Here is a 27,781-nt window from a genome sequence, read left to right on the forward strand (position 1 = left end):
ATCAAAACATAATTTTTGATTAGTAATATGCATGGCTAAGAACTTCATTTGGACAACTTTAAAGATGATTTTCTCAATATTTAGATTTTTTTGCACCCTCAGATTCCAGATTTTCAAATAGTTGTATCTCGGCTAAATATTGTCTTATCCTAACAAACCATACATCAATGGAAAGCTTATCTATTCAGCTTTCAGATGATGTATAAATCTCAATTTTAAAAAATTGACCCTTATGACTGGTTTTGTGGTCCAGGGTCACATATAACCCAACCGTTGGGTCAAAACAACCCAATTGCTGGGTTTGTCCATATTTCACCCAGCACTGGGTTGTATTTAAACCAGCATTTTTTAGAGTGTATCTTTATAAGCTTCTCAAATATATTAAGATAAAAATACTGATTATGGTGATGCTTTTTGCAGTACGGTGCTTCAAAAGCCATGCCAACCACCCTGAACTTCCCACTTTTCCCATTTGATTATGGAGAACTTGTTGGTTTAGTGTTCCAGCTGGCTTGATGGCAGGTATGCAGATGGATTGAGAGATATATGACAGACTGTCAGCTGATGTTGTTGTGTCATTCACAGACACAACAGTGTTGATTTATTGTGTGAATTCATAAAGGCCTCATTTCACTGAAACACGAGACGTGTGTCTAGAGATTTCAACAGCGCAGTGAATCCTGGCATTACCTGTCCGGCGGGTTTCTCCTCACAGTTACAGCTGATCCGGTAAACACATGACCGGCGGCCAGTGCGGATGCGCCTCAGGATCTGGGCTTTGCTGTTCGGTCCGACTCTCTGTTTTAATCTCCTTACCTTGACTGCAGAAGAATAGCGCGCGCAGCGGCCCTGGGCTAGCCAGAGGATACGGCTTTTTCTCGCTTAATTGGATTTCTGAGCAGTAAAAAGCAGAAATTCTTGGCATGAATTAGAGAGGCTGTGGTTTTGATATAAAGGCCGTGGTGCTGGTGCGGTCTGGTCCTGAAACTCAGGCCAGGGTTTCCTCTCATAAAACTTTCTTTCAGCAATCATGCTAATTCACTAATATAGAAAATGATTATGTACCAGGGCAAAGACACACATTATTGGTTAAATTTAAATGCCTATTAAAAATTCTCAGTTGTCCTTGAGAAGGTTTGACAACAAAACACAGTTTAAAAGACACTGGGTGAGATTCATTGGCTGGTCAACCCAAAGGAGTCTTTCTGGTTAGGCTAGTTAAGAAACCTGTTGAGGACCAAAGCAGAGCACAGGCCGGTCTTTTAAACAGGGTGTTTCAACCGTAAAAGACAGAAAACTAGCCGACATGCTTTCACCGTGGCCTTGCGACTTCAAACCACAGACCTATTTTTCACTGTCATCTCACCTGGGCTTCAGCCAGACTCTGAGGCGAGCAGGAGATTATACGAGAACTAGATCTCGCAGACGTGTGCGTTCTTGCACCCTCAGCACATTTACCGACGGCACTTGATTGTTTGCAGTTCCTCAAACGCATGTGAGAAATTTCAAACACTGTGACAGCTAGTTGAAGTACACCATCCTCCCTGGACCCCATTACACACACACACGCACACTCGATTTCTCAACTCTCATCATTTTTCCCGCTTCTTAACTCTGTCCTTTCAGATTTTTTCCCCGTTTTGTAAATCAGCTTACATCCAGATCCCAGCGTTTCTGCCTCTGTGATATAAATGCAGGTGAAACGTTGCGCATCCAGGCCTCGCTGCCCTTTCCACAGCGTTTATTTGTGAATTCATCAGCGCTCAGCCGTACTAGCGCTTTCCGCTTTGATGATTACCTGTGGAAACGCTTTCCTCTCCTGAACGGGAAACGTCATTTTTATTCATATCCTGACATTTCATGGCTATACAGCCATATGAACACATCAAACTTTTTCCCTTTGCGGCGTGGCAAAGAAAAATATTGTGTTTTTAACTGTCAGGTAATCGTGTGTAGAGTGGCACGGCGGCGTTTTATTGTCGGAGAGAGAGATTGGGTGAGTAAAAGTGAGAACGAGGGATTCATGCTGGCAGTGTCGCACACGTTCACGGGTTATTATATGCTGCCGACTCGTGTCTTTTGTTCTTTGGTGCTGTAAAATGGTGCGGAAGGAAAGCGTGGGGACAGGTTAAACTACAGAGGAGACGTCTCAGCAGTAAAGCAGCCAGAGCACTCTCTCTTTCTTTCTCTCTCTGCCTTAAGAGAGCCGTTATCAAAGGCTGTGTGGAGTAGGTCAGGCTCGCCCTCTCTTTGTTGGGAGAGCGGTGTGTGAAAAGAAGGTGCGTCTGCAATTCAATTCATGTCTGCCTCTCCGGGCCCTGTGTGACATCGTCAGAGCTGGCCAATCAGCACGCAGAGAGGCCTCAGTGCTGTTTGATTGGGGACTGTGAACGCCCTGCGGGGGGCTCTCGATTGTTTGAGCTTGACAATGGAAGAAAAGAGTAAGTGTAAAACTCTTTGATTTTCAGAGTCCTGACAGTACTTCAGCTGTTTTCAAAATGCAATAATCACACACACTATGTGTCCACTGTATGTCCCAAGTAATAATTAGATATGGCCAAATTGCAACTCTCTTTGTTGATGATAAAAACAGTTCAAAAAGTTGCATTTTTAGACTAAGTCTAAGTGGCCTAGCAGCACTGAAAAATGTCAAAAATGCTTAATTTATTTTAACTAATTATGTCCTAGTTTGGTCAGTTATACTACATAACTTTTAGTCATATTTGCTGTTACATGTAGCTGTAATGATGCAATCAAACTTATAGCAAATGTGGTAGTTCTGTATGTTGTTTCGGGGTTGGCATGAAAAGAGTAAGTGTAAAACTCTTTGATTTTCAGAGTCCTGACAGTACTTCAGCTGTTTTCAAAACACCCCAGCTTTTCCAGTGACAAGCTGATTTTCCCAACACGAAGCGCGACAAACACGCTGATGTCATGCTGTATTGCATAAGCAGCTTTACGGCAGAGTGAGTTGATGCAATAATCACACACACTATGTGTCCACTGTATGTCCCAAGTAATAATTAGATATGGCCAAATTGCAACTCTCTTTGTTGATGATAAAAACAGTTCAAAAAGTTGCATTTTTAGACTAAGTCTAAGTGGCCTAGCAGCACTGAAAAATGTCAAAAATGCTTAATTTATTTTAACTAATTATGTCCTAGTTTGGTCAGTTATACTACATAACTTTTAGTCATATTTGCTGTTACATGTAGCTGTAATGATGCAATCAAACTTATAGCAAATGTGGTAGTTCTGTATGTTGTTTCGGGGTTGGATGTCATGATCTATAGAGTCGAACGCAGCACTAAGATCAAGTAAAACTAGCAATGAGATGCAGCCTTGGTCTGATGCAAGAAGCAAGTCATTTGTAATTTTAACAAGTGCAGTTTCTGTGCTATGATGGGGCCTGAAACCTGACTGAAATTCTTCAACTACACCAAGGCTCTCCTCTGCAGCGCTTCATTGTCTCTGTTTAAAGTCCCTGGGCTTAGACGTGCCAGTGTCTGATTTCAGCTACTATTTTCTTTCTCTCTTTCGCTTCCGTCCCACACCCCAGCGAGGGTTTGTGTTTCACGGGACGGAGGAGATGTTTGACTCTGTGTGAACCTCTTCAGCAGTGATTTGTAAAGTCGTGAGACCGAAGGCAGATGCGTGGGTCTGCTGGAGCAGGTCAGAGGTGCGGAGCTGTTTTAGCTCGTTGATGTCAAGCAGAGGTTTTCCAGCGTATGGCTGGCTGTAAAACATCATCTGCGCCCGACGTAGCTCTCGCACTGAACATGTGCAGGCCGTATCTCAGCCTCAAATCTCAGGAAACAACTATTTATATTGTACATTAAGAAAATGAAGCCAGTTTGTTGCATTTTTATGACCCCAAATTCTGTAACACAGTAATGAAAATGATGCTGCACATTCCTGTTTGTTCATTTTTGACAGATGCATTTTTAATTGTTTATGTATTTTGTTATCTCTATGTATGGCAGCACTCTTTAATTGGCATGCAAATGGCCGTGATGTGTATAGTGATTCAGTGATTTTGTGCAGGCGTGCCGACAGTGCTTTCGGCGAGGGGGTTAAGGAGTATTTTGACAGTCTCTGAAGGTGTTGCTTTCAGCCGTTTTAATTGGTAGGAAATCCATTTACAATGTGTGCGCTTTCGACATTTTGCTCTTCAAGAAGACTGCTTCTCCCTTTTCACAGGAATAATGTTAATAGCGAGATTAGACTCTCGGTCCACTCGACGAAAGCACAGTGAAGCACACAAAAACAGCCGTAAACCTGTGGTCATAGCATTTTGCAGCCGTGAATCGAAGCACTCAGGCACAGCGGAGGAAGTGACACGTATTCTTTACCTACAGACAAGTGTCACCTTTTGTTATTTCTACATAATTGAGCATTTTGTTTTAGGTAAAAGTGAGAGAAGCCATTTAGCCGTCATCGCAGCTGTCCTTTCAGTTTTGGAAGTCACCGAAGTTGCAAAGTCGTTTGTTTCTTCAACACCGTTGACCCTCATATTGTATAGCTACAGGCTTTCACATGTGAAATTGTGGAACCAAGGTCATTTTTAGCACTGGCTTATCTTTTGCTGTCTTTTAATTTAAGTCATGGAGAGACTTGAGTTCACTTTTCCACTAGCATCAGTTTGTCTTATAGACATTTCAAAGCAAAACTGTAAAAATAACACGCCAGTTAATGTGCCTTCACAGTTTTAACTGAAAATGAACAGCGCTTTAAAGATTTTGCAGCTTTGTAAAGCTCATGAATTTTTAACCAAGAAACCATTATTGAGTTTACGATTGGTTGCTAAACACCATTCTAGCAGCATTTTGGCACTGCAGGGTTAAAAACTGTGCCTTCATGATTAGAAATGTAGCTATGAATGGCGCAGGCCTGAACAGAGTAAAATAAAGCAGTGCAGAGCGGAGGTTTTATTTATGAGATCTCTAGTGAAGTTGATTAATCTGACGCTGTCTGTGACTAACCTTCTGTAAAATAACATTTTCCCATTTCACCCAAAACAACACAAGCGCTATCTGTGTTTCTTCATGTTGATTGGATCATTATTTGTGTTTTTCAATTTAGTTCAGGAGCTGATGGCTTCATGATTGATTCCATCCCCTCCCACCATACCGTTTTCCACATCTGGCTAGTTTGCAATATTAGGAATCGATTCCTGAGTTTTAATTCGAGAACGTGGGCTGACTTGATGCTGATTTGTGTCCTGCGCTTTTGCAGGGAAAGTCTCTTTCCCGATCGCTATTAATAAGCGGGTGTTTATGAGCGTGCAGGGATGGAGTTGTTAACCCGTGTTTATTGGCGACTGCGAACAGGCTTTACCCTTGAGGTTTTATCAGACACAATAATTATTTTATTATGTAAATCAAGAGCAGGCTATTACAGTATTTCATTAGCAAGGCTGAATATTAGCAGCCATAGATTAGTATGCAAATCATCCCCGTTAGTGTCCTTGCAGCGTCGCTGATTGCAGGAGCCGCGCTCGGGCCCATCTGGAGCGGAGCGCCGCGTTATGGACTCATTAAAGCGCTCTGCCCGTCTGTCCTGCACAATTAGCCGAGTGCTGCGGCCGTGAAATGCCATGCATTCGGTGGGCTATGAAAGATATTTGCTGCATAAGGCAGTGGGATTGTGGCGATTTGGAGCTCCTGAATAGCCGCTGCCCCATTTAGACAGATGAATTCTGTCCTCGGCACATAAGCGGGCGCTCTGTCCTCGGGCCAGCTATCCGTGGCTATTCCGGCCCCTCGGCGGAGCCAAGCGCGTCAAAGAGAGTCAGATGGTGTGTGGAGGTGTTTGGTTTTGTGATGCTGGAGAATATTATGTGTGTGCGAATGTGGGCAGACGCCACTGCGAGAACGGAGCTCAATTTCCTGTGCTGCAGATAAATTAAACGCTGCGAGACGATTCAGTGGGTGTTGTATTTTGTCTTGAATTTGAAGATGATTGGCTTTGGTTTGGGAGTCTCTTTGTATGGCTAAGCGTTTAAAATACACACACTGGCCTTTTCGCAAATACATTTAATCGATGGCCAGCGCTCACAGAGGAACTAAAGACAATAACGCTAAGATTGTGCGTAAGTAAGGAGTTCATTCTCGGTTCAGGTCCAGGGAAGTTTTACGTAGATCTAACCTATGGATGAAACCCATGTTGATGTATGTTTTAATTTAAACAGAATTCGATGACATGTTGTTAAAGTAAGATTCAGTGGATGAATATTACAAAATCAGAAAGAGAAATAATAATAATAAGCATGCATATGCAATTTTTTTGTGATATTTGCACTTTTAAACAAAACCCGCCCACATATTTTCAAGCTTATGGCCAATTTGATCAGTAATAGATGAAATGGTGTTGTTAGAGATTTGAGGCTCAGCTCATAATGCAACTTTTATTAGTGCTCTTGGATGCATGAGAAGTGACACGTCTTTTAATTTTGTGTGTCTCAAATGATTTTAGCATGACATGGCACTAAGTACGTGGATTAGCAGTAAATGACAGCGGTATTATTAGTCTGCCTTTATAATCAGTCAGATTAAGTGTGCAGACGTCTCTCCTGCCCTCTGGAAGTCAGTGTCTTCTTCTTTGGTTCATTAACACACTCAATCCACTCTTGCAACGGTCTGTTTGCAGAAGTCGTTGTCAGCCGTTTCCTACATTTGCATGTGTTTGAAGTGCAAAATGTAGGAAACGTGTGTTTTACTCGCTCAAAACTAAGTCTACGCCACACTGGCACAGGATATTCCCTTAAAATTCAATGAAAACGCACAGCTCAGGTCTGTTACTCTTACATATTGCATTATACTGCAACTAGAAAACCTGCGAAATGTGCTTGTGTCTCAAAGTTGAGATTATTGTAATTTTTGTTGCGACACAGTCTGGCGTAGAGATCTGTTGAACGATGAGGACTCATTTCCATGTGTAACTTTGGGCTCGTGTCACAGCCCTCGCTGCGGAGATAAGTTTGTGTGGCCTCTTGGGAAGGTGCAGATATTTCTTTCCCAATATTATGCAGGGCTGTTTAATTAACACCTTCATCTGTCTGGATTTCTGCTCTCTCTGTGAAATCACGGAGAGGTTGTAAAGGTCAGTGGATGTAAAACACGGAGCGTCTGACCTTTACACAGGTGAGAAAACCTCACATAATAAATGCACTGCTTCAGAGTCACTATCAAGTTCTGAGTCAGTCATGACGGCCTGTCTAACAGTTTTTCAAGATGATGATAGTTAATCGTTCAGATGAATGGCCAGTCTGAAGGTTGTAGTTGAACGTTAGAGATTGGAGGAGATGGAGGTGTTGGTGGGTGGGATTGTATTTTACTCTCCTTTACCTCACTGGTGGACTTTATTATACTAAACAAATCAAATAACGGCACAAATGTGCCCATTATGTCCATAAAAATGCTGAGATTTTTTGCCTCAGTTCCTTGTCTTGCAGCTTATTGTTGGTTTGTGGAGGATGCAGCAGATCAACACAATTTGTCATACTTTACTGAGACTCTACTGCATCACTCCACCAATGCTCACCCTTAGTCATAAAAACAAATATTAAAAATATATGGTCTTTATGTTGTTTCTAATTTGAAGATTGAGTGTGAAATTATTGCAATATAAAAGTACATTTAAAAACATATATATGAACACTCAATGAAATGCATATACTAAAAAAATCTGAAATATCAATTTTAATATCAATATCAAAATATCAATTTTACAGTATATGACATCAATATACTGTATACCAATATATATCTGTGTGTGTGTGTGTATGTGTGTGTGTGTGTGTTTAGAAATGTACATTTATATTAAATTTGTATTAAATGGTCTATAGCTACATTCAAGTTTTAATTGTAATATATTTTATTTGATGGATCATGATGGCAGAGCGCCAGAAAATAAAATGCTTATGCAGTGTAAAATATATATTTTACATGTCATGTAATAAATTGGCATAATTAGTCAAAATAAATTATGTAATTATTTATATATGGTCTCAAAGCTTGTGTTTTACTAATGCAATTCATCTGTTGTGTACATTTCTTTGTATTGCAGTTCAGTAAATTCATCATCCTGTCATTTCAATTCAAACATCAATTCAACATCCTGTGGGGTGTGAACAATTCACACTCACACTCATGAACTAAATAGGGGAGCTAGTTTTGACACACACACACACACACACACACACACAGGCGGATATTGGCAGGGAGAATGGCAGCAGGACGTGACACACTCTTGATGGGAACACTGTCCTTTATGTTGTAAGTGTGTAATACACTACTGCCACACCACAACTCTAACATACCAAACCGGCTGTTTCTGTGTGTTCATAACAGTATGAATCACAGATGATTTATGCTTTCTGCAGGTCTGTGTGACTGTAAGAGGTTTATAAATCTCCTGTTAGCTGATTTGAGTCTTTGACTGTATGTGCTAGTACTCATTATCACCCCGTTTCGTCTGCAGTTTTCATAATAAGACTGAGCTATCAGTAATCTCTGTAAATGAGTAACAAAGTCTGTCGCTGCTTCAGAGAAGGGTTGTTGTCGTAAGAACATGATTGTCGACTTGAGAAACACAAACAGAGGACGTTTGATATGAGGAAACTAGAGCACTAGATTTGGGCATGTGCAGAAAGTACCCTGTTCTTCTGACATACGGTAAATCAGTAGAGGTATTTACCCTGACAAAAAGTACTGAACATGGTACAGTGATGACGGTACTTTGATGTATAACACTTTAATGATCATTACTGTCACATATCATATTCATATCCCCTTCATATGCATATATCATGATCATGTACAAAAGTATTTATGCGATATTAAAAAAGAAATTGTCATATAAATACTTTATAAATTAAAGTATGTGATCAAAATGAAAATTTGGCATTCATAATCCTAATTTGACATAATGTCACTTTGAAAAAAAAAATATATATATTACATAAGTTTGTAACAAAACAATGTGTTCAAATGAAAGATGTACTAGAAAACACATAGAACATGTATTTGGGTGGGTTTAATACTGTGGCTTTCCCTGTATCAAAAAAAAAAAAGTAGTCTATTTGCATTTTCACTAGTGGTCACAGACTTTTGGATCTTGCTGTGTGATTGTCTCATTCACCGAAAGCTGTCAGATTCTGTACTAATAAAGTTGTGCATTTGTGTTTGAGTTGTAATGTATATAATGATGCTCTGTTCTAGGCGGCTGCACCTTCGATGATGGCCCAGCACAATGCGACTACCAGCAGGATCCTTACGACGACTTCGACTGGACACACGTCAGCGCTCAAGAAGTGCCGTACCTGCCCTCTGACCTTCCCCAGGGTGAGTCCATCAGACACACTTGCTCATAGCTGAACTAAACTAGATTTAGATTCCACTGCGCGCAATAACGTCCTCGCTAACCTCACGGTTGGAGAATCTGAGGCAAGTGGGGCAAGTCTCCAATTTGAGCGAACACAAAGTGAGAGTGGGAACGCATGGTTTTATCTGCCCTTGGGCTTGTTTAAACAGTAAGGCAGATTTAGGAATGTTTTAATGGGCTGCTAACATTTGAACAAATTTGCAGCAGCGTCTTATCGTGTCAGGGTAAAAGCCATTAGTGAAGAGCTGAAGAAGTTGAGAGAAAATAGGCAGGTAACAGAACATTAATCTTCCTTCAACCGCTGTTCCCGCTCTCTGAACACTCTTCGGATGGGATCTGAAAATACTTTGCCATTTACATGACAAAACGTGTGAAGTGCCGAAGGGGGGAAAAAGGCTTTGGTCAAAGGACTGTCATACGTGATACAATTAAGCTTTTTAAATGCGCTCAAAAAAGAGGGGAGAGCGGAGCGTTGCGACCTTCACTTTTCACCTCTCCGACGCTTAATCACTCGTTTTCAGACAGGAGATTCTGCTCAGGGAAATTAAAGCATTTCACTCTCAGCTAAATTCCATAATTAATTAGATATTAAGTTATTAATCAAGGCAGGAGAACAGAGAAGGTCGTCAGCCCTTGCTTTCAGTCAGGTAGGGTTTCACTAGAAGAGGACCTGAAGGAGAACAGCATTGCAGCTTTTATGATAATAGCTGTTGCATCTTGCGCGAGGCGCTTGGTTGACTAACACATTTGAGCAAATTAATTGAACAAAAAGATGATTTGATATTTTGTCATTTTCGCTGCATTTAGAAGGCATGCATTCATTAAGGTTTATTTCTCACTGTGTTTGCCGGTGTGTTTGTGTGAACAGCTGGCCTCGTGGGATGCAGTCTCTCGCTACATTCACTTGAGAACATCATTTAGAGGACTCTCATCTGACTCGTCTCTAATCTGAAAAGTTGACAAAGATGGGGCGTTTACATGTCTTCATTTTCATATCAGACAATCAACAGAAGTGCTTTTTGTGCAGAAAAACGCAGGGACGGGGAGAGAGATAGATAGAAAGGTGGACAAAATAGACAGGGGAAAGAGAAGGATAGAAAGAAAAAAGACAAAAATGTACGGGTGAATGAGATAAAAAGATGGACAGGAATGTAGATAGAAAGGTAAATGGGGAAGAGGGAAAAAAGAGAGATGACAGAAAGAGAGGAATGTAGATAAAATGGACAGGAAAAGACACAAATGTGGATAGAGGAATGGACTGAATAATGAGACTGATGGACTGGAACAACAGAAATTTGGATAGAAAGATAAAAAGGGGACGAGAGAAGGATGAAAAGAGAAAAGACAGGGATGGATAGAAAGAGACAGGAATGTGGACAAAAATGGACAGGAAAAAAAACTGTGGACAGAGAGATGGACTGGAAAAGAGACAGGGAGATGGACAGAAAGAGTAGGGTTGGGTACCGAAACCCGGTACCAATATGGCAATGGTACCTATGTAACCGGTATGTACTAGAACCGAATCCGAACGCAGATTTCGGTGCCATGCCTGAGCGATCGATTGAAATATTTGTCCTCTGGTTCTCCGAAACGGACGTAAGAAGCATCATCACTGGCACCGCACGTGAAACATAATTTCCCGACTGAGAAAATACACGTGAACTCAAGTCGGAAAACTCTAACAATACAAATCCAACAAACCTTTGTAGTAACGCGAGTGTCCATGTTGTTTTCACATTCCGACTCGGGAAATGAGAGCATCCGAGGAGCACGTGAATGCAGTAATTACACTTGCTCTGATGAAGAAACGGCTGAAAACACATCCCTTTCATTTTCATTTGACCCTCTAACTCTAACTCTAGCTCTCTCTATTCTAATGCTACTTCTAATTTTATCTGCTTGTTTCTTTTTAATTAAAAACTTGACCCTCTAACATTTGCACTCTCTATTCTATTTCTATTCTACTTGTTTTATTTATAAAGAAAAAAGATCCTCTAACACTAGCATTCTCTATTCTTTCTCTATTCTTTCCACTTATTTTCTTTTTATTTATTATAAATAATGACCTTCTAACACTAGCATTATCTGTTCTTTTTCTGGTCTATTGAATTGTTTTATTTTTATTTAAAATTACCCTCTAAAACTAGCATTCCCTATTCTTTTTCTATTCTTTCTACTTTTTATTTATTATAAAAAACAAAATAAGCAACAAAAAAAAAAAGACCTTGCTATGTATACTGTTAGGTGAAGCCCCGCCCACAACTGTCCTTTTTTTGGAAAACTAAAATATGGTCACCCTATTATAAATATACTTAATTATTATGAAAATACCAGAGATGACTTAAATAACACAGATAAACTATATTGTCGCAGTCGAGTGTTTATTGTCTTTGTTTTATCATTCAAAACGTTTATATGTTCTGTTAAGTCAGTTACAGATATAATAGCAATGCCTTTGTCCATTTAAGGGATTTCCTGGAGGGTCATGAGTTCTCTCTACTTCTGTGACTGGATATGTGGATTTTCTGTGCGAGGGCGCCCTCTGGCTTTCAGTATAAATGAAACAGACAACATGTGTTTATAGTGCTAATGGCCAATCCATAATTTTTTGGGGGAATTTTTATTTATTTATTTTGTAATAAGTATCGGTTCAGGCACAGGAACCGTTTCAAAAGTATCGATTTGGCACCGGTATCGGGAAAAAAAACAAACGATACCCAACCCTAAGAAAGAGACAGAAATTTGGACAAAAAGTGGACAGGAAAGATAGAAGTGTGGACGGAAAGGTAAACAGGAGAGGAGACAGAAATGGACAAGAGAACAAGACAAAAAGATGGAAAGAGAAAATACAGAGATGGACAGGAAAAGAGAAATGTGGACAAAAAATGAATAGGAAAAGACAGAAATATAGACAGAATGATAGACATGAAAAAGAGAAGGATGGAAAAGAAAAATAGAAAGAGATGGACAGCAAGAGACAGAAAGATAGGAAAAGAGAGAAGGATGAAAGAGAAAAGAAAGAGATGGACAGAAAAAGAGAAATGTGGGCTAAAATGGACAGAAGAATGAGATACAATGATGGACAGGAACAACAGAAATGTGGATAGAAAGATAAACAGGGTAAGATAGAAAGATGAAAAGGGAAAAGACAGGGATAGATAGAAAGAGACAGAAATGTGGACAAAAATGGACAGGAAAAAACAACTTTTGACAGAGATGGACTGGAAAACTGACAGGGAGATGGACAGAAAGAGGCAGAAATGTGGACAAAATGTGGACTGAAAGAAAGAAATGTGGATGGAAAGATATGCAGGAGCAGACAGAAATGGACAACAGAACAGGAAAAAATATGGAAAGAAAATACAGAGATGGACAGGAAAAGAGAAATGTGGACAAAAATGGACAGGAAAAGACAGAAATATGGACAGAACGATAGACGTGGAAAAAGGGAAGGATGGAAGGGAAAAGAAAGAGATGGACAGAAAAAGACAGAAATGGACAGGAAAAAAACAAACGTGGATAAAAAGAGATGCAAAAGAGAGAAGAATGGAAAGTGAAAGAGACAGTGAGATGGACAGAAAGAGACAGAAATGTGGATAAAAAGATAGACTGGAAAACAGAGAAGTTTGGAAAGGGGGAAGACAAAGAGATGGACAGAAGAAGACAGATGTGGACTAAAAATGATCATTAGTTTATATTGGTGTATTATTAGTTGATGTGCACGAGGTTCATTATGGTCCATTCCTGCACTCTCTGCAAACAGAACATTTTTATAACGTGATGCAAACATATTTGCATGATGTGTTTTTCCCATAATTGCAAGCATTGACGCTAGCTGCATGGGTTGATGTCTCAGTGCTTGAGGGAGTCGTTTGGACGGTGTGGCTGAGTGACTCATTGTAACAGTAAGTGAGCACAAGGCCTGGAGAGGATTCTCTACAGCTACAGGGATGCATTTTAAGTTACGGTGGATTAGCACAGACACATTAGATGCTACTTTTGTTTTTTGTATCATTCTGCCTGAAGGGTTGTTCACACTGATAGTATTTTGCAGTAAAAAAGCAACCGGAAGTCGCTCCTTTTCAATGATGGTTAGTGATTTAAGGCGACATAGCCGACAGCAACTGTTGGAAATGCACAAAGTTGTATATGAGGAGTTGATCTACTGGTGACTGTCAATGGGAGTGCAGGCACTGAAGCTCAAGTGATCTACCTCCTGATAGATTCTTACTGATGTTCAGTGGCATTAAATCTGCTTGAACACTGGATTTGGAAAATATTTGAGTTGATTGATTTTGATTTTAAAAAGTAAAAGTGCTGAAAGAAGTGGCGGACAGTTTTTCATCTTCTTTATTAATCATTCTACCAGAGGACGTGTAAGTTCTCATGCCCCTCTGCTATCATAAACATCAAAAAAGTAGTTGAGTGGTGTTCATGTGTCTCTTTATGAAACAGCTCAGATGTAAAATTGGGACGTCTCAGCTGAGGGCACTCAGATCCGCCTCATGGATCGGCCACGGGATGCTTATGCATATACACTAGGGCTGTGAATCTTTGGGTAGACAGCGAATCGATTCGATTCACGATTGATAGGTTTTCGATTCGATTCAAGAACGATTTTTGCAAATTCAGAACGATTCAATTAGATTAAATTCACAATTAAATTCGATTAACGATTCGATTCTGCATTCTTTAAGTTCTATCAGCGCGAGATCACTTCTCTTTCAGTGCTAAAACTTCTTTATCTCATTTTCATAAAATAAAATGCTATAGTATTTAACTTTTCCTCTCCATCGGCGAATGATGATTCTGAGAAAACGCGCCCGATGTCTGTTTGCTAAAGCAACAAACGCTACTTTCATGCATCTGATTATCAGATAAACCTTGCGCTCTTATTTCAAGGTTGTTGTTAATGCTGTGGTTATTTTAACAGTTTCCTTCGTACATTCGGTTCAACGACATTGTTAAAACATATTGATCATTCAATGGAACTGTGCGTATGCTTTAGACACTTACATTTTTGCTCCGTCCATGCAATAAATGCGCAGCCTTCGACTGCTCAGGTAATGTCGTCGGTATGACCGAGATCCATTGAAAAACTACAGAAAAGTAAAACTACTTCACTTTAGCATTACTGGCCACTAGGGCTGTGCAATATATAGAAATTATCGAAATATCGCAAATGTACATATCGCAATGTACATATCGCAATATGCATATCGCTATGGCTTGCAATATTTGGGGCCATGAACAAAAGACAAAGAAACCTGATGAAGTCGTCGCCGCTGCCCGCGCTGGAGGAGTGTTTGGTCTGATGATATTGTCCAACTGGCTTTGAATGGAATGAAGGTTACTGCAGTGCACACACAACCCTGACCTGACCGTATAAATGCCGTTTCACACAGCACTCCCTCATCCACCCTGCTCTCTGCTTTATTTTACTGTCATGTTCTGCACATCCTACACAGAGCTTGGAGTCCATATCTTTAGCAGCTTTATGGGAAACTATTTTAAAACAGTTATTTTGATTGATTGCTTCTACACTGCAGTCAGATGATCGCTTGGGAAAAGTAGTTGACTACTCTTCAAACATTTGCTAAAAAATAGCTAACTACATTGAAACTCATTTTGAGGGGGTGTGTTGTATGATGTATATGGGAGCATTGTGCCTGTAGACGATAGCGTGTATCGACGATCGTCAGAGATGTTGCCTGTGGATGATTATTATTATTATCAAGCTAGTAATGCTATCTAATTAATATTAAGGCTTATTTGTTTCATCATATTTCTTTTTCTGTGTTTTTACAGTGTTGGTTGTTATAACCAATCTCACACGATTCCGTTGAGTTTATAAACGCAATGGCCAATCAGAGGCATTCAGATGACTGCTATAATGCAAATCCTAATCTAATCATGACAAACTAGAGTAGTCAACATTTGAAGTGGATCAAAAAAGTTCATCAAGTTGTCCTAAGACAAGAACGCATTTTGGTTTTAGGTTTTAGGACAACTTTGGTGCTATAATGCAAATCCTAATCTAATCATGACAAACTAGAGTAGTCAACATTTGAAGTGGATCAAAAAATTCATAAAAGTTGTCCTAAGACAAGAACGCATTTTGGTTTTAGGTTTTAGGACAACTTTGGTGAAAGGTTTTGATCCACTTCAAATGTTGACTACTGTATATATCATTGGAAAGGTCTAAGACTTCTAAATATATATTTTACCACTGTTTTACACATGTTACAAATTATGTAGGAAAAGTAATAGATTATTTTATGACTAGAATGGACCTCAAAAACCTACATCATAACAGGAGTTCTGACCTTTGCCACAAAAAGTCTTTCTTCGTTGCCTTTTTCCCTATCACACTTTAGAAGTCATCATAAATTATATATCAACTGAAAGCTTAAAATCTCAAAATTCATCCTTTGAAAACCATTTTAAAATCAGACATTGCATTACCGTGGAAATGGTTCATCAAAATCATATTACAAAATATTTTCATTCATGAATTATACAAATTTAAGTTTGGATTTTCACGTCTATTTTCAAAAATGGGAGTGACAGTTAAAGGGTTAAGGAGTCCGTAGGTTTTTAATTATATTGGATACAATTTATAAAAATAAAAAAAAAAGAATAAGAAAAATGATGATCTCAGTTATGTTGACTGTACAGTAGTAATTCTCACTAAATACAGGTCCCTCATTTATGCAAAAGTGATAAACAGCAGAATTTAGCAAAATACAATCCATAATTATATAAGATAGTTTTTAATTTTAAGGACACATGGCTAGAAGGAACTTTGAGTGATAACTCAAATTAATAGTTTTTTAGATAATCTGAGCACATTGATGCAAGGCTACATGCTATTCAGTGTTTTACTGTATAATTTAGCTTTGGACAAGATATATTATTTTGAAAACCTTTTAATTAAAAATTTTGGAAACTGCTGGTGGCTCTGAACGACTGGTTAAGTGCTTTTGAAGGGCTTGAGTTTCTGTGAGCGTTGGAAGATCGTTGGGAAGGACGAGCGTTTGAGCGCAGTGACAGAGCTTTCCGCTCTACATCTCCTGGCCAGTGTTTGCCTGACAAAAGGGACCGTTCCTGTTAATGTGGGTCACTGCCATGAAGGAGAGCGCGCCACACCGGCCTGTAAAATGAGAGCGCTTTTAAAGAAGCCGAGCAGTTCGGACTGATGTGTTTGAGTGCTGCAGAGGTGGCGCAGGCAGTTTGTGGTTGCGTTAGGGTTGTGGGAAGTGTGACAGCCATCTTGAGCGGCTTCTGTCTGCCATCTTGTTGAGGGTGTTGTGACAGCGTCAATGTTGAGATAGTGTTTGGATAGCCGCTGACGCCTCTCATCTACTTCATCAGCCTTATTTAGATAATAGCTACTATGCATTTCAATTCTCTGCGATTCTTCACATTTGCCAAAAATGCTAGTTCATTTACTGCAGTGAAATCAGTGCAAGATCTCCTTCAGTCAGTATGAGAAGCTTCCAGAATTGGTTGTTTTGATGACTGGTTACCACATTTTTTTGTAATAGCGCTAACCCTGGTATTATGGTAAATGGTCATAAACGCTGCGTTTAATGCCACAGAATGACTCATTATGAATGAATTTAATTTGTAGTTTTTTCTTTTTTTTTTCTGACACCGTGCAGTTTTTCCTCCGCTGAAGGTTGAGCGTTTCCTCTCTGAGCAGCAGATGAGCTTCGGGGCCAGAGCGGCAGGGATCTGAATGTGAATGCCTGCATTTTACATCACTGCCAAAAACCCAACAGCCCATTTCAGTTATTCACATTTCATGAGCAATCAAAGAGAGCTTGGATGGGATGCGTTTGACAGGTCTGTTTGCTCTCTGAATGTTGAGAGGTAACAGATCTCGTTTAAGCTGTGCCTTTGGTCATTCAGTGGAATCAACTAGTCTAATGGTTCGAGTAATCTGCCGTAAATGTGATTTTCAATAACGCATGAGATTGCATTGATAATCAGTGTCAGCACTGCAAACGTGTGTTTAAATAAGTTGCTCTTTACGTTTTGTCTCGCAGCTAGTTTGAACTACATCTACACAAATTTAGCCAATTACAGCAGAGCTCATTTACATATTTAGGAATCTTAAAGGATTTGTAGCATTTGTTCACATCTGCTAAATATTGTGCAAGAACCTTGACTAACATTAGTGGACTTCTAAGCTGACTCCAGGGAACAAAATCAACTGCTACAAAAGTGTGTTTCTGATAGCTCTGGGTGTGTCTGTGTGGTTTTGGCACGGGTCGAGGCTGCATTCTGTAGAAGTGTGTAACAAGAACATGTTTTTTTTCTGCTCAGTCATGCTCTGATTCCAGTAAAAAACAAGGTCATTTGTTCACATCTGCTAAATATTGTGCAAGAACCTTGACTAACATTAGTGGATTTCTAAGCTGACTCCAGGGAACAAAATCAACTGCTACAAAAGTGTGTTTCTGATAGCTCTGGGTGTGTCTGTGTGGTTTTGGCACGGGTCGAGGCTGCATTCTGTAGAAGTGTGTAACACGAACATGTTTTTTTTCTGCTCAGTCATGCTCTGATTCCAGTGAGGAGTGACTTGAACATCAGACCTCTGAGCAACACACTAATGCGCTGCACATTTCACATTGACTGAGGATTTGTCCTTGTGCTCACACTGAACTCCTACACCCTCTGGAACCCTCTGTTTTACATCAAACCATCAATAGTTGATGTCATGACTGTTAGTGTCCTTCTCCGTTACTCACTTTCTTGTTTCTCAGTCTCTTTCTGTCTCTCTTTTTCTTTCTTTGATTAAATAGTCTCCACCTCTTGATTTAAAGAAGTTATGCCTGATTTAAGGGATACGTCTCACTGAAGGGAAACGTGGTTTGGACAGAAGCGATGGAGGCTACACAATTCCACGAGTCCCACTTGTTTATTTCACATTTATAGTGTGAGCAGTCAAGTTGCAGCTCGAGGTTTGGACCATACTTAAATCCTGAGCTTTGGCTTTACACCGCATACGATTTACTGGTACAGTGAGAGCTATTTAGCAAAAACATCACTGAATGAGTGTGCGCCCGACTTCAGCACATGCACCCTTAACATGTGAAATGAGCAGCAGATCAAACAGAAATGGGTGCGTTCTGTTGTTATTTTGCCGTGCTTTATTGAATTCGGTTTTGAGAGAAATCATTAGCTTTTTTGTTATTGTAAATGCTGTTTTGGACTTTCTGAAAGCGCTGCCCTATTCTCCACTGTGTGTGCAGCTCCTCTGTAAATGGCTGTCTTTTCAAGCTCACAAGCTGAACCGTTCTTCAAAGACCCCATGAAATTGGGGTTTTGTGACTTTTAGTCCATGTTAACTAGCTTTGCGGTCATCTGTGTGCTAGTGTACTTTTAGCAGATACTGTATGCACGTTTCTGTGAAAGCAGTATTGATGACATCATCTCGCACTCAGGGGCGTAAGCAGATTGTTGTCCAATCAAACGCTCTCTGGAATCACAGTATTGCTCCTGCAGAAATATCCTGACAAATATCCACCATTACTTGCAAACTTGTGGCAACAATGGGCAATCCATCCATCACAGCTGTTCATTCAAGACATATCTGAATATTCATGTAATTTCAGTGATGTAATGAACAAGCATTCATTTGAAGTCAAACACATTTCTCTCTTTTTTTTTTGGACCAATTTCAAAATGAGCACCGCATGTATATGTTGAAGTGAATGCAATACTGCATTGTGAAAAACAGTATTAAAATGTTTTAGTGTGCACTGTTAGAGCTGGGCAATTTTCCCCCCTGATTTTATTGGTTAAGTTGCATGTAATGTTTTGCCATGATTTTATTATTTTTAAATAGAGGAATAGTGGTTTTGAATAAAAAATATTAGCAAATGTTACACTTAGTTAGCAATGCAACAAAGAGAGAGAGAAAAAAAGAACTGCTTATGATACCATAACGTAGAACAAATTGCTAGTCTTTAATGTAATTTTGCATTGAAAAACACAATGGAAAAGCTACTACAGTGTTTGATATTTGATGTTTGCATGAAGGTGAAAGGCTTAAAGCTGCTGGTATTTTGTTTTTACAAATCATTTATTTTTTTTAGCTCTCTGTCCAGTGTTGAGCAGCATACTAACATAAACCACAGCTCTGTACTCACTAAACCAGCCTCAGATCTGAGCTTTGTGGATGTGAACTCATGTTCTTGTGGCTTTGAGAACCGGCCAAATTCGCTCGTCTAATATGTCGAGCCTTCTGTCGTCTTTCTTCTGTCGCTCTCGTCGTTTTCTTCTTCGTTTTGCACTGAAGTGATTAATGAGCAGTTCACACAAACCTTCTCCAAACTCTCCAGCACATGTTCATAAGGAAGCACTTAAATAAATCAAAAATCGCTCATGAACCCGTTTCATTTTCTGCCAGTAACTCTTGGTTGAACGCTTGTGCTATCTGGATGCACCCGACCGATCTTTGACCTTTCGATTTGCCTGGAGAGTTTGTGAGAAATGAGTGTTTACCCAACGGGCGTTTATAGAGGAAACGGCGGGACACACACACCTTCTGACATCCACGCCGCTGTTCTCACCTGCAGCCATTAACGTCTCGCTGTGAGCGCCACGCTTTCCCCGGGAGTCGATTCAATTACTGCGGCAGCATTCAGAACTGCTCTGTAATCCTGCCGCAATTCACTTATCTGAGACGCCTGAGCTCATAGTTAAACTTTCTGTTTACACAGGCTGTATTTAGCTTGTTACACGTGTAATTGATTGCAATTGGTCAATGGTGTCGTTCTGTGCTCTAATGGCGCTTTTCCACTGCGTGGTACGACTCGGCTCGGCACGGCTCAGTACGGCACGGCTCGGTTCGGTTTGCGTTTCCACTGCAGTTCAGTACCGCTTTAGAGTGGGCGGGATTATTCACATGTTGTTATAGTTGCACCGCCTCTATTACCTCCTGAAAAACTTTTTCATTCCGCGTCGCTCCATCAAGCTCGCTGGATCCGCTCCTCTGCTATCAACGAGAGGAATACCATGCCGTACCATGCAGTGGAAAAGCGCCATAATATTTGCTGTATAATTGTTTGTCTCAGCCAAGTCATTTTATCCATAACTGTGCTAGTTTCATCTGTCTGTCTTTACAGAAAATCATAAATATTCATGAAGAAATCCATACGCATGTTGCATATATTTGGTAAATAATAAGCATGTGCACTATTACAAAAAAATAAAGCCCAGCAGCAGTGGCGTATGCAGAATTTTATTTTTGGGCGGTCTTTTTTGACTCTTAAGTGCCGGTAGCTGCTGACTTGCATTTTATGAATCACCAAGAACCACGGTTTCAACTAAAAATCTTCTTTACTGTTCTACTGAAGAAAACTAGTCACCTACATCCTGGATGGCCTGAGAGAAATTAAAAGCACATTTTCATTTTAGGGTTAACTATCCCTTTTAGTGTTGGTATAGCCACATCTTTTGAAAGGAAGTTTTTTTTTTTTTTTTGTATTTTTAAAATAAGTAATCAATATTTTGACAGTGATGAAAGTGTGATGGAAATATGCACATATGCAATCAAGGAAGTGTTAGTACAACCAATCAGCACGTTCTTTTGTATTGGAGGTTTTCAAAATACTGTGTGGAGTATGTAAGCTTTTTTAGCAGTGAAATCAGGAGATAGATAATTGTAAATTGTAGCGTTGCCAGCAGCTCTTGGCCGATTTACGATTGATTTGCCGTCTCTCACATCCTGATGGTCTGATCTAAACTCTATACTTATAAAAGCAAGAGGCTTTCTTTCACCCAGAACTCACCTGTTGAGAGAGAAACAGATGTTCTGACAGCAGCTCCTAGTGGATCTCATGGATGAGTCTCATCTGTAAATATATGGAAGAAAAATAATGACAAAATGTCTTTGAAACAAAAAAGCATGTTGAATTAACAGTGTTTGCATTTTAATGCCTTGTATTTTCAGGGTTTGCATTTTTAGGGGCTGAATTGTTTATTTAAGCTGTGAATATTTCAATTCAAAACAATTCACACACACTATATCATAATAAAAAATTCAATAATTCATATACACCTTCCAGAATTCACTTCTGAAATATTCAATCTGTTTAAAAATACGATGTATAATATGCGACAGGCAATTTTCGATCCATTTTATTTCACTTTACAAATTCGCTTCCACAAATTCAGTGGTTAAAATTCGGCAGAAAATTCGCCATTGCACATCCGGGAGCTGCAGGAATAGCAGTAGAGCACCGATGCATGATCTCCAGCTGCTGTCAGTCGCTCACCAGCAGGTGGCGCAAGCGGCTGTTGATGAAGACCAAAGCAACAGGTAGAGCAAGTCATTCATTCACAAAAACTGATCTGCAGAAATGGAGCAAGCATTAAGTAGAAGATATGATTACCAGCGCCAGTATAAATATGCGGAAAAGCTGATTGTGTGTACGTTTAATTCAACATCGCTGTTACTCGTTTCTCCGTGTAGCCTACATGTTAAGCAGCTTTCTCTACTGAAAAGGAGATAATAATGTTGTTTTACCCAACGCTGAAGTACAGAACTAACATTACATCTGAGGAAGACATATATTGCTTTCTGTTGGTTAGTTTCCTTAACTTTGTATCATGGCTTGTGTGACGCTGTGCTTCCCCTCATACGTCAGACTCTAGGATTCCCCAACGACACGTAACGTGCCTCAATTAACCAATACATTGATATAAAAAAAGGCCTCAGATCGCAGAATAAATTTGATTGATGATGCAAACTATATACAGGCAAGCAAATAAGGTCAAAAGTTCGCAACGTGCTGCATTTTCTTTATAATGGCTTTTCTATCGCTGTTAGTTTTAGGTTCGATATTCGCCGGGCATTTGCTTTCCCTTGCCACTGATTCATATAGAATCGACATTCCTACAAAGATTATTTTTATTGCGATTAGTTTTAACAATATGCAACGACTTTATATCGACGTAAATAAGGAATTCAAGACTGCCTACCTGTACTGGAGCTGCAAATTTAAATAGGATGAAGATTTTAAGCGCTATAGCTCAAGCGATGCCCAAGGGACCGTCTGACAATTCCACCGACATAGTATATTTTATGAATTAATTGCCAAATTTGATAATTTATTATCACTGTCTTGAGGCAATAAACCTCAAGATAGTATTAAGTATTTTATTTATGGGAAATATGTTAAACGTGCAGTTTTGCGCGTTCATAATTCTGATCTCATCTAGTTTGCATCATCAATAAAGTGTATTCTGAGATCTGAGGCCTTTGATGTAATGTTAGTTCTGTACATCAGCGTTGAGTAAAACAGCATTATATTCTCCTTTTCAGTAATGTTAGAGAAAGTTGCTTACATGTAGGCTACACGGAGAAACGAGTAACAGAGATGTTGAATTTAACGTACAGACAATCAGCTTTTCCGCATATTTATACTGGCCCTGATAATCATAACTTCTACTTAATGCTTGCTCCATTTCTGCAGATCAGTTTTTGTGAATGAATGACTTGCTCTACCTGTTGCTTTGGTCTTCATGAACAGCTGCTTGCGCCACCTGCTGGTGAGCGACTGACAGCAGCTGGAGATCATGCATCGGTGCTCTACTGCTATTCCTGCAGCTCCCGGATGTGCAATGGCGAGCGATCTGCCGAATTTTAACCACTGAATTTGTGGAAGCGAATTTGTAAAGTGAAATAAAATGGATCGAAAATTGCCTGTCGAATATTATACATCGTATTTTTAAACAGATTGAATATTTCAGAAGTGAATTCTGGAAGGTGGATATGATTTATTGAATTTTTAATTATGAAAATGTGTGTGAATTGTTTTGAATTGAAATATTCACTGCTTAAATAAACAACTGTTAAATTTCAGCCCCTAAAAATGCAAGCCCTGAAAATACAAGGCATTAAAATGCAAACACTGTTAATACAATGCAGTATTTTTTCAGTTAGTGCAATTCAACATGTTTTTTTGTTTCAAAGACATTTGTCATAATTTTTCTTTCATATAAATAGAGCCCAAATGAAAGCTCTGCTGGAAACATCTACAGCATTACATCTGTGTCCTGAATGAACAGTCTCTCAGTGTCTAAACGATCACTGTTTCAGACATATGCTATTTCTATGGAAATTAAAGAAGAGCAGCAGTGTTTGGAAAACACCAGACTGTGATTGTTAAAAGAGTAGAGATTATATTATTCATGAAACTTCAGTCACAACTCATTTAATGTACACAGTGTTATGTAACTCACTTCAGATACAGGGATTTGGTGGATATTGGACATATATTATTGGTTAATATATGCCTCTATGCTTTGCGTTACAAGTGAGAGGTGATTTTGATAGTAAAATCAAGTGCACAGCACAAGTGTCTTATTATACAAACACTGATACGATAAAATACATTTAATTAATATTTACATGTAGTAATAATAATAATTGCAATAAAATCATTCCACCAGGTGATATAGAGAATACCATTCAGTAGTTTGGGGTCGGTAAGATTCTTTTCTGTTCAGCGAGGCTATGTTTATTTGATCAAAAATACAGTAAAAATAGTAATATTGTAAAATAGTATTACAATCTTAAACAACTGTTTTTTATTGTAATATTTTCTTGTAAAAAGTAATTGATTTCTGTGATCAAAGCTAAATTTCCAGCATCATTACTCCAGTCTTCAGTGTCACATGATCCTTCAGAAATCATTCTAATTTGCTGCTCAAGCAACATTTCTTATTATTATCAATGTTAAAAACGGTTGTGCTGCTCAATATTTCTGCAGAAACCGTGACACGTTTTTTTAGGATTCTTTGATGAATAGAAAGTTCAAAACAAAATCATTTGTTTATTTAAAATTGATTTACTTGTATCTTACTGAGGTCTTATTCATATATAAATAGTTTTGTTTCATAAAGATCCATGTGTTTATCAGCATTTTACAATGGCCTTGAGTGCAGCTGAGAGTCAGGACTTCATGTTTTATGTAAGATTATTTTCACCCACCCACATGACCAATGGTTACATCAGGGGAAAAAGTCATTTCAGAGACAGAGAAAGTTATTACACTTGAAAGAGTCTGAATCTGGAATAACATGCAGCTGATGAAGAGCACACAGCATGGCCAGGGGAGTTTGTTTAGACAGTAAAGACGGTGGATTTCATGTAGACGGTATCTCTGACAGAAGATGGGGATCAAAGAGAGAGAGCTGGTCATATCTCCTCCTGGCCGTGGAGAGACAGATGAACAGATGTATGCTCATTTGGACAAATGGTGGTGAAGTCTTTCCTCTCTCCGCCTGATGTCCATCCTCTGGGCGCTTGAGATTTGAAACGGTTTCCTCTCAGTGCAATCACATGCTTAAAGAACTGGAACCAGATCCTATATGGGCCTGTGCATCTTGGCCGATAGCGTGGAACCGTTTCTCCGGTGGAGTGATTATAAAAGCGTTCAGTAATCAGCACACGGCCCAACTGCCAAGTGTATGAGAGAGTCTTTGATTCTGAACTTCAGAAATATTGGGTCCTCATGCCTGAGTTTATATCTTGGTGCATTCCTGCTAGAATCCCACGATTTCTCAAACGATTTGTTTTCTTCACTTGGTTTTTAGCAAATGGTTTTCACTCAACATAGTTTTACTCTTTGTTTTTGTTTTTTTTACAACACAAAATATGGTTCAAAACTTAGAGCTGGGCAGCTGATTCGGTTTTGTTGCACAATCTCTCGATTCAGTTCATTTGGGAATATTTCAGACGTGTTAAGTTCAGAGAGAAAATTTCATGCATGAAGTAAAAAAAATCAATCTTGATTTTAAGAATCATTGAATCGTTGATGCTTTGCAACAAGGAAAAAAAGATGAGAAATGTCGACTACAAGTATACTTTATTCATATTGCAACATGCTAACCTCTAGGGCTGTGACAATAAATTGATGCATCGCGAATCGAGAAATGATTCTGCATCGATTTTCGTGATTCTCTCTGGAATCGATTCTGAGCTTAGATGCAGCAGATGGCACTGCGTGCTTTAGAAGCCGCCGTATTCTGCTCGCTTCCAGTTCCTTACACACGCACCACTTGAACCTAAAATAATCATTCATAAAGTTTGAAAAGGTTGAAGAGAATTACAAGAGTGTTCACAGTGGGCTGTGTTTACATTCATCTTGCGTTATAAAAGCATAAAAGCTGAGGTGCAAGTACATTTAACCACTTACATTACTCAGTCGAACGCTCAAGCGCTCTTCTTCATTAGCATTTAGGTGTGCGGTTAAAAACTAGAGTAGAGCGCCATCAGCTGTTAAAAACTAATCTCAGAATCGATTCCAGTGAGAATCGCGATGCATTCGCAAAATCTCGGAATCGATCCACAAATAGCGATGCATCGATTTATCGTCCCAGCCCTACTAACCTCAAAACTCCATAAGATGCAATGCTGCTCATAAGCTCCAAATCACACTAATGAGGCTCCATTTTGGTGAGGATGCTGCCTATATAGGGAGTAGATAGCAAAGCAACTCACTAGTGTTTGGAAAAGAGCTCATAATCCCAGCTCACCTGTGTTTTCTCTCTCCGTTCTTGTTGCCCTCCAGGCTCATACATGATGGTGGACACCTCGCAGCACGATTACGGAGAAAAGGCTCGCCTGCAGCTGCCCGTGATGAAAGAAAACGACACTCACTGCATCGACTTCAACTATCTCCTGCACTGCCCCGACGGCTCCAGCCCCGGGACGCTCAACATCCTGGTGAAGGTCAATAAAGGGCCTCTGGCCAATCCCATCTGGAACGTCACTTCCTGCACAGGCAAAGGCTGGATGAAGGCGGAGCTTGCTGTCAGCACTTTTTGGCCCAATGAGTATCAGGTATGCAAATCGTTGAGCCAATCAAACGATGCAGTGTGAGTATGTTTTCTATAGAATGAAGCAGTCGGGTTCCGGAAGTAAAAACATTTTCTGCATAGAGAAATTGATGTTTAACACTAATTTATAAACCTTTAAAGACAGACCTTACTGGTTGTTAATTGATGCTATATGCTCCATTGACAATATAGCAACTTGTTTCTATATATAACCATATAACCAAAAACTTATTTCTGTATGATTTATAAGGTTGTTTCCAAGGATTATATTCCAAGGATTGCAAGGATTTTGGATATTGTCATCTTTGTGGGGACATGTTGTCCCCATAACGTATAGGATATACCTGAACCACTCACTCACACACACACAAACAACAACCTTAAAGCAATAGATTCATATAGATCATTTTTAACTCGATTATGTCATTCATGAGCACTCTGGGAAAAATTAATGGAAAAAATACTTCCAACACCGCAGAAAAAGTGAATGGGCACTAATGCACTCTATTAACAAGATATGTTTATCTGATCAGCAAATCTGATGCAAAGATACTAACGGCAAACTGACTTTTACCTCAGTGCAAATGCAGCACCAGACTCTGAGCTGGAAAGTCTTTTTTTTTTTTGCATCGTCGTAACTCTTAAACTCTGTGTGGTGACACATTCCTGCCGTCAAGCCCTCTAAACAAAAGTATGAGGAACAAAATCACAATGGATGTTTCGCTTGAATGTGGTATTGGCGTAGACCAGTTGATTTATGGGAAGGCAGAGGTTCTGTTCAGCTTTTCTTTTGTAGTTCTGTCATACTCACAAATGCTCCCAGTGATCACAGTAACGGCTCTCAGTAATGTTTTCCACAGGTGAAATGTCTCTCTGGATCAGTGGAGCTCCTTCACGGGACTTTTTGTTTTTCAGTACAATAGCTTTTCACTGTTGCTTCAAGCTGTTTGAAAGTAATATTTCATCTCCTGAATACAACTACTATGATAATCAGTCTCTTCTTTCTTGTTTTAATCAGTGGTGGATGTGGGTGTGTATGTGTCAGTGTTTGCCGTGTGTGTGTGTGTGTGAGACAGTGAATACTGAAAGCCTCCGTCTGTGTTCAGACTAATTGTGAGTCTTGACTGATCTCCCCTCTGTCTCGCTCTGCTGTCTATCTTTCTGCGTGAGAGACAGAATTGTAAACACTGTGATGATACAGGGTTTTCATGCAGGATGTTCATCTGGTCTTTCCACAGGTTTAGGGTGCAGTAGTTGAGCTGAAGTCTTTATAGCGGCCATCTGTTTGCTTTATCAGCCCTAAATGTAAACACACCTGCGGGGAGCGTGCAGATAGACGCCTCTGCTGGCCGCTTGCACGCATTACACGTCACGCTCGGAGAATCGGGGAGGTGCTGTTGTGATTAATATTGCATGATATTTCCGAGACGAGCTAATGGATCAGAGGGGCTTGTTTCTTCATGTCTCGATTTGATTTCTCACAGTATAGAGTTTCCACCTGCTGCCCCTCCAAACCCCACGGAGACGTGTCCCTTCT

The 27,781-nt window shown here is 39.6% G+C and overlaps 1 protein-coding gene across 1 annotated transcript in view; it reads left to right on the forward strand.

The window, feature by feature from the left end:
* Positions 1–27,781, forward strand: part of LOC107740530 (receptor-type tyrosine-protein phosphatase kappa-like) — a 142,709-nt gene that overhangs the window by 34,940 nt on the left and 79,988 nt on the right. The window contains exons 3-4 of the mRNA XM_016552979.1: positions 9,222–9,344; positions 25,977–26,248. Of these exons, the coding sequence (XP_016408465.1) occupies positions 9,222–9,344; positions 25,977–26,248 (395 nt within the window). The remainder of the gene's footprint in view (positions 1–9,221; positions 9,345–25,976; positions 26,249–27,781) is intronic.

Source organism: Sinocyclocheilus rhinocerous, unplaced genomic scaffold, assembly GCF_001515625.1.
Source record: "Sinocyclocheilus rhinocerous isolate Xijiao unplaced genomic scaffold, SAMN03320098_v1.1 scaffold1246, whole genome shotgun sequence".
Classification (NCBI taxonomy): domain Eukaryota; kingdom Metazoa; phylum Chordata; class Actinopteri; order Cypriniformes; family Cyprinidae; genus Sinocyclocheilus; species Sinocyclocheilus rhinocerous.